The sequence below is a fragment of the Benincasa hispida genome, chromosome 9, assembly GCF_009727055.1.
Source record: "Benincasa hispida cultivar B227 chromosome 9, ASM972705v1, whole genome shotgun sequence".
Classification (NCBI taxonomy): domain Eukaryota; kingdom Viridiplantae; phylum Streptophyta; class Magnoliopsida; order Cucurbitales; family Cucurbitaceae; genus Benincasa; species Benincasa hispida.
The window spans coordinates 66472366-66480460 of NC_052357.1; the positions used below are offsets into that span (position 1 = coordinate 66472366).

The 8095-nt window shown below is 31.1% G+C and overlaps 1 protein-coding gene across 1 annotated transcript; it reads left to right on the forward strand.

The window, feature by feature from the left end:
• Window positions 1–294: 294 nt before the first annotated feature.
• Window positions 295–5358, forward strand: LOC120085291 (RNA-binding protein 38). Its single transcript, XM_039041207.1, has 6 exons — window positions 295–978; window positions 1065–1188; window positions 1266–1416; window positions 3103–3145; window positions 3267–3516; window positions 5020–5358. The coding sequence occupies exons 1-6, from the start codon at window positions 796–798 to the stop codon at window positions 5094–5096; spliced, it is 828 nt and encodes a 275-aa protein (XP_038897135.1). The 5' UTR covers window positions 295–795; the 3' UTR covers window positions 5097–5358.
• The last annotated feature ends 2737 nt before the right edge of the window (window positions 5359–8095 follow it).

Sequence of the window (8095 nt, forward strand, 5' to 3'; positions counted from 1 at the left end):
TATTAGTCAATATAGTATAATGAAAAAAAATTGCAGATATAACCAAATTTACATCTAACTCTCAAAAGTATATTATAATAAACAATACCACTAATAAGAGTGTATTAATAATAGAGTTTATCGATAAGAGATTTGTAATTCTCTAAAAATATTATTATTCAAGTAATTAATAATTGTAAAAGTATCACTCATTATAATTACCCATTTGTAATATAACCATATATATATATATATATATGTATATATATTTAGGTGGGGAAGAGAAGAATGATAAATAGAGGGGGGAAATAATTTAGATGGGAGAGAGTTGGAGAGTGGATTTTAATGGTAAGACAGAGAAGCAATTCTCTCACTCACCTGTCATCTCCTATTACATCACCCACCAACCCACTTCTTCCACCTCCCAATCCAGCAAATTAGAGTTTGCACCTGTCGGATTTTCTCTCTCATATCTCTCTCTCTCTCTCCTTTATTTATTTATTTATTATTATTTTAATTTTTATCAAATTATAACAACCACCACCAACGGCTTAAACCGTGTGTCACTCCCACCATTTTTCTTCATTCTTCTTGATTTTGTTCTACAACAAGTCCAAAATATGGAGGTGGGTGTGCAACAAAAATCAATTCGAAGGCAGTGACGATTGAGTGAAACTCCAACAACACACAAAATTCATAGTCTTTTTTAGATATATATTTTTTCATGCAGATCAAGAATAACACAAAACATCGAGATCAGGAACAAGAAGAAGAAGAAGAAGAGGAAGAAGAAACAGCAGCTTTGTTTTCTGAGCCATGGCTTACCCACATTACCGATCCCAATTTGGAGATACAACTTTCACTAAAGTCTTTGTTGGTGGCCTTGCTTGGGAAACTCCCACTGACCTAATGAGAACTTATTTTGAACAATTTGGTGACATTCTTGAAGCTGTTATTATCACTGATAAAAACACCTCCAAATCTAAAGGATATGGATTTGTAACTTCTCTCTCCATAACCTTCCATCTCCCTCGTTAGCCGTTATTGCTTTTGAGTTCAGTAGTGATCTAATTTACGGCTTACAGGTGACGTTTCGCGACGCTGAATCTGCGAGAAGGGCTTGTGCAAATGCAAACCCGATAATCGATGGAAGACGAGCAAATTGTAACATTGCGGCATTGGGTCGGCCTCGGCCTTCGCCTCCACGAGGTTGGTAATGTAGTTTATGATTGTTAGTTTTATTTGACTTTTTGTTTTTTTTTTTCTTAAAAGTTATTTGGTATTAGGACGAGGGCAAAGTAGCGTAAATCCATATCAAGGAAGTACAATGCAGGTGCAGGCAACACCATCCTATGGTGGAGTCCCGTCGCCGTTAAACCAACCACCGCTTCCTCCGCCACCTCCACCACCGCCCCCCATCGTGTATTCACCATACGGGTCAGTTCATTTTATTATTATTTACTTAATTGAAATTAGGGATTAAACTAAAAGTTAAGATAAAATCAGATATGGGATTATTAATTCCATAAAAAGAAGATTATGTGGGTGCAGGAATTGGGTATGATCAGAAACACATGGTCCCATGTGGGTCTTCATGCAACCCTTTCCTTATCTTAATAATTATAAGTGCATATATCATCAATTCATCTTCCTCCTTTTTTTTTTCATTGTAAATTTCAAAATTAAAAGATAAATTTTCTATCACCCAAAATGGAGCAATTGATGAATATATCATCCATTCATCTTACTCCCTAGACCGCATCCAGTCTCATATTCCTCATTTTTATACAAAAAAAAAAAAAAAAAAAAAAAAGAATTTAAAAAAAATCATTTTTTGGAAAAATAAAAAATTGTAACATGACAGTTTTTTTATTAGGTAGTTTCTTAGAATGCATAAAGATAGGTGCAGCCGAAAGAGCATCTAAGTATTTTCTAAATTATGCTAAAAAACTTTAAATTTTGAGCTGAAATATTATAGAAAACTTTAACTTGTGAGAATAGCTGATACGTGTCATAAAAGAAACATTTTGAAAATAGTATAAAATTTGTGAAAAAAATTAATCTATAATCTATAATCTAGTTACGTAAACTCATTCATGAATTTACTTTTGGATTCACGGTACATATTTGATATCAACGATGATAGTGGTTTTTCATTCTTTTAACTCACTTGAGACTTTAAAAAAATAGTTATAGTTTACAAATTGACATTAGAAGTAGAAATTAACAAAGAAAACAAAAGCTTGCTTTTGTAAAGGGTAGTTAGGTTATTGGTTTTTGAGCATTATCCTGAATGTGGTCATAATGAGTCAAAAACTATAATCACTGTCATTTCTCTGTCAATTTTTTTACCTGAACTACTGACAATGTAGAAACAAACCAAACAGCTCCTCCCCACCCACCAATCAACAAACCCAAAACCACTGCATAACTGTACTATTAGATAAATATTTGCTTTTCTAAGTGTAACCATTTATACTTTTCTTTATATGAAATTTATAATTCTACAATTAAACTCAAATTTTATAAATTAATCAATTTAAATTCTTCAATTAAAATTTCTTTTGAAAATCATCTAATAGTCCATTTTATAAAACTCACACTTGGAGAAGTCTACACGTATTTGAAAATTTGATGCATATATAATTTTCAAAAGTAATCGTAATTAATAGTCTAAATTTATTGATTTAGGAAAATTTAGGAGTTTAATTGACTTAAAAATTGTAAGTTTCACATAATATTAATTGAATGAAATTTGGAAAAGGATATACTTATGAAAATTCATGATTTAAAATCATACAATTATGAGCCCTTTGATTCATCAAACAACTCAACTTCAATAGTATACACTATTCAAGTTTGTACATTTATCAAATAACTTCATTTTACAACTTTACACTCAAACACAAATTTTCCAACTTTCCAACATATTAACTCGACTCAGTGGACCAAATACATCTTTATTAGTTAGAATTTAAATTGATACAACCCAAAGTTTAGCGTTCAATCCCATTTACTAAATTGTACATAAAAAGAAGAGAAATCATGCACACGACTTTCTGGTAATTAAGCAATTACTCAATCAATTACCTTAACCAACTTGTGTATAATTTGGTTTTACAGATATCCAGCATACAGTCCTGATTATGGCTACCAGCATCACCAAGTTAGCCTCCTTTTCTCTTTAAAACACACACACATATATATGGATTATTTGATTGCGGCATTTGATCAAACAGTTGGTGGACATGAACCATAACTTATAAAAAAGAGTTGAATTTGAACAGGCAGTGTACAACCCACAAGTTCAACAGCCACAAATTTATCAACAATCCCCATATTTTTATGGGTATTCATTACAATCCCCAAGAGGAACATTTCACAATCCTTCACAATCGCATCATCCTCGTCTAGTATTACCTCCTTCTTATGTTTACTATCCTCCTCCTTCACCTACGGCTGCTGCTGCTGCTGCTCAGTTTGAAGCTGCCTCAATCAATTATCCTCCTCTGATACGACACCGTTTTTCCTCTACAGGTACATATTACAATTTCTTCTTGAATTTAGTTAAAAACATAAATCTGACAAGAACAGATAAACAGATAAAAGAGATTTATAATAATAATAATTATTATTATTATGATAAGGTAAGAAAGAAAGGGGAAAAAAAAAAATAATAAGTGGGGGCCATGTGGGGGAAGAGGTAAAGGGGCATGTGAGTGAGCTGTCTGGGCCAATGAAATGGTTGAAAGGAAATTGATGACAGAGTAGCATTTCCATTATATAGACAGCTACTGCACTCTTGCCTGCATTTCCATGTGTGTTTCAGTTTCCCAACCTTGCACTATTTCTCAAATAAACCCCTTTTTGTATCTTTCTCTTCTCCTTTCACCCCTCTTTAAACCATATTTTGATCGTTCTCAACTCCCTAAATGATTAATGACTCACTTCCTACAAGCAAATGAAATCCAATTTTAGATTTACGTAAAAACCCAAGCGTATTCTTACATTTTATACATTATTACATCGTAGACGATCATGTCTATCGTAACATTAACACGATGGTCATGTCTATTGCAATTTTACTTTTCTCATGCTTGTTGTGCTTTTGCTATGAATATTGTGGTGGAGGGGAGAAAAATGAATATTGCAATAGATACGATCATCAATGTCCTTATACGATATTGTATAAAATTTGATAGTACGCTTTGACATAAACAAAAAATTAGATTTCATTTGTTTTTGGAGTGGGTCATTAATTATTTAGGGAGTTGAGAATGAGTGTTGGTAAAAAAAAAAAAAAAAAAAAACTCCTCTTTAAACCCTTCTTTTCATTTTTCAACTTCCCCCTTGATTTCATTAATTGTTCTAGTGATTTTGAACATTAAATGTATATGACAGAAATTGAAAAAAATGCATATGAAAATTGTATTGCTTGGAGCTAATTAACACATGTCATCTAGCTAACCCATGTTAGCTAATGCTAGAATTGGTTGATGATAATCTTATATAACTTCATTCTTAGTAAAATGTATTCTTTTTAGAAGGAGTATAATTCCCAAACTATTTGAAAATTCTTATTATCTAAAATAGTATATATTCCAAACATATATTTTTATAATATACTAACTAATTGAATGCCCCCAAAGAATTCTTTTATATGCAAATATATATTTTAAGATTAGTAGCCCTAGTAGTCTAACATTCTGTGAAATGAATATTTAATTTGATAAAAAGGAAATCTTAATAATTGGTTGAATTATGTATTTTCTTTCCTTTTTTTTTTTTTTTTTTTTATTTTTTAAAATTTATTCGTTTCCATTTTGGTAGAGTAGACACAAATGTAGAGCAAGCTGTGTCCAGCTGTCTTTCAAGATGGACCACTTTAACATTCCAAATAGGCAACCATGTTTTATTTTATTTTATTTTTTATTTTAGGTGTGATCAAAGAAATAACACTTGCATTAGAAGTTAGGATTTGATAAATAAATAAGATTGATATAGAAAATGTAAATAAAGTATATTAATGTTGGGTTACAGATTCACAGACATCACAACAAACTCCTACAGAAGGTGAAGCTGGAGGTGTTACTTCTGATCAAAGTCCAACCAGTTGAGAGAAATAATCAAATCAAGAAAGCCATATTCCCTCAAAAAAAAAAAAAAAAAAGAAAAAAAAAAACCCAACCAAATTATTATTATTGGTTCAAAAAAAAAAAGGGTGGAGATAGAAAATTGTATAAAGTTGACAACTTGATGGATTTGACATTGTCTTTTGAGATCCTTCAATTCTTTCTTTTTCACCCATTTTTATCTCTGCTCTCAACTCTTGCAGAGGTTGAAGCTCAATTTTTAGATACAATCCATCCTTTTTTTTAATCTCCATTCCCTTCAACTTCCATCTAATCCACAACCCACTTTTTTTTTTCTTTTTTTTTCCAATATCAAGTTTAATAATGTATTGTTGTTATCATTAATCCCATGTTTGGTTTAGGGAAGATGTGGGAATTAATTTATTAATCGAACTATTAATTTATGTAGTTGACATCTTTGCTTTTTTTGGGTTCTCTCATTGGGAATCTTTATGGCTTGCACTAAAGGGAGTTAGGTTGTTGAATGTGATAATGAGTTTTGATAATTCAAGCACCAGAAACTCAATTTGCAACCATCATCATTTATCGTAGGAATTAATTTATAGATTTAGGACATTGATTTGAGAAAAAAAAATATTTTTCTTTATTTAAACATTTTTGATAAAATTTTATTTAAACACATCTTTAGCTTAAAAATTTTGAATTAATGAGAAGGCTTTACCTTTTCATTCATGTATTGATAAGCGTTGCTATGTTTGTTAGATGTAAAACTAGAGGTCCTTCTAGGATCCTTGCAAACACTCACAAAAAAACTTAATTTAGATCATACTTAGAATCTATGATGGTCACTCTTAGATCCTAAGACAACTAACTCTAAAATTAGCTTGATCAAGACTAATCAAGTGAATTGATTTAAACATCAAATCTAAAGCAATATTTGAAAGAAAAGACAACACTAAATAGTTGAATAAGTACTTTTTAAAATTGATAATCTGGGTCTTCAAAGCATTACAAGCTATTTTATAGGTCAAATGGTCGTACACAGGATAAAAGCTCAAAAGTCATTCAAATACAATTAAATGCAAAGGGTAGAAAATAACACCTAAGGACACTTGAAACTTAGTTGCATACTAATTTAGAAGTTAAAATGTAAAACTAAAAATGTAGAAAGTCTTCAAAATGTCTTAAAAACTCCTCTAGAGGGCAGCAAGGCTAATTTGCACGTTTGACAAAGTTTGACATCACGTTTTTTCATGCAATGCACACTTGACACTACAAGAATTTTGGTTATTTACGACGATATTTCTCCCGATGACCCAAAAGAGACGGCGATTTCAACCCATCTCGACGATGGAAATACGGGGTCAAAAATTTGGGAAGCGTTAGCCCAATGGCTTGACGAGGACCATCGGGATAAAGTTAATAACTGCCAATAGTGAGGTTTAACCGTCGACCAATATTAAAATCCCGATGGTTTTCAATCGACCGTCGAAGGTTTTAAGATTCTCTTTGGAATTTGGTAAACTTTGGTCGACAGTTGTGTTAGAACATCGTTAGAATTTCGAAGTTCTATCGACAGTTAGTGGGTGACCGTCGACAGTTATTAACTATATCCCGATGGTTTGGCAGACGACCGTCGGGAAAACGTTGGATATAAATGACGCCTTGACTCTTCTTCCCCTCTCTACACGCCCGTTCTTTTCCCCCGTCTAATATTCTTTGCTGTTCGATTTTCCCTTCGATTTCGTTCGTCTGCTGCCGTTTCGTCCGATCGCCATCTCCGATTTCTCCCTTGCCGGACTTATATATATATTTTTAGGTTATTGATGAAATTTGATTATTTAGTTCTCATTTCACTTTACAGTAGTTCATCTAATAAAGTGTTCTCATTTTGAGTTTATTTAGTTTTTTTTTTTTTTTAATTTAGTTTTAATTTTGTTCAATATACTTAATTTCTTCTTTGTTCAATATACTTAGTTTCATTTTGAGTTCTTTTTTTTTTGTGTGTGTGTTGTAGGTTAGGTTAAATTCTTTTGATTACTTATTCTTGTGCACATTTCATTCTTGTTAATCTATCCAATTCTATTCGAAAGTTAAAGTTGTAATAGCTTGTCTTAAACCCTCTTTAAAAAGGAGGAACAAATCAAATTGAAAGAAAGCAAGGTTTGGAGTTAGGTTAATTTCTTATTTGTTAATTGATCCAATTCTATTAGAATGGAATGGTTATAATGACTTGTCTTAAACCCCTTTAAAAAGGAGGAACAAATTAGATTGAAAAAAAACAAAGTTTGGAGTTAGGTTAAATTTTTTTGGTTACTTATTCTTGTTCACATTTCATTCTAATTTTCGTCATTAGTTTAATTCTCAATTCTATCATTTTTTTTAGTTTTATTTTTCTTAATTTTCAGCATTCTTCTTGTAGTTGACAACTTAGTTTCTTTGTTGCAAGTTTTTCATTTTAGTATTCTTCTTTTAGTTGTTTGGGTATATATTTCCTTGAATAATTTATTTTTATTTAGTTTAAAGAACTTTATTCATCTCAATCTTTATCATTTATTTCTTTAATCATAAGCCATGCTTATATTTGGAATTCAAATATGTGAATGTGCTAACATAAGCAGCAAAGGCCTAATATAAAATAAAGTGACTTGGTTCAATTCATAGCTTGGTATGCTTTTATTAATTTTCATTTCATCGTTATTAGTCTAGATTGATCATCTAGATAGCATACTGAAATTGAATCTAACGTCGAAAGGGTTAGGTAAAATTTAGTTTTCATAAAATTGTTCTAGGAAAAGAGCCTAGACATAGGATTTTGAAACTATCTCAAAACATCTCAAGCCCTTTTACCCTTAGATCTACTTTTATAAGAGCAAATTGTATAAGATCAAAAGAGAAATAAGGATATATATAGGAGTGATTCTAAAATAGTTAAAATGACTTTTGTCATTTTCAAAATCACACTTAAATGTACTTTACTCATTCAAAACCACGAACAAGAAGTAAATGAAATAAAATTAAAA

Coding starts and splice junctions, on each gene's coding strand:
- LOC120085291 (XM_039041207.1), top strand. CDS start 796: ATGGCTTACCCACATTACCGATCCCAATTTGGAGATACAACTTTCACT. Junction 979..1,064: donor AATCTAAAGGATATGGATTT/GTAACTTCTCTC, acceptor TACGGCTTACAG/GTGACGTTTCGCGACGCTGA. Junction 1,189..1,265: donor TCGGCCTTCGCCTCCACGAG/GTTGGTAATGTA, acceptor ATTTGGTATTAG/GACGAGGGCAAAGTAGCGTA.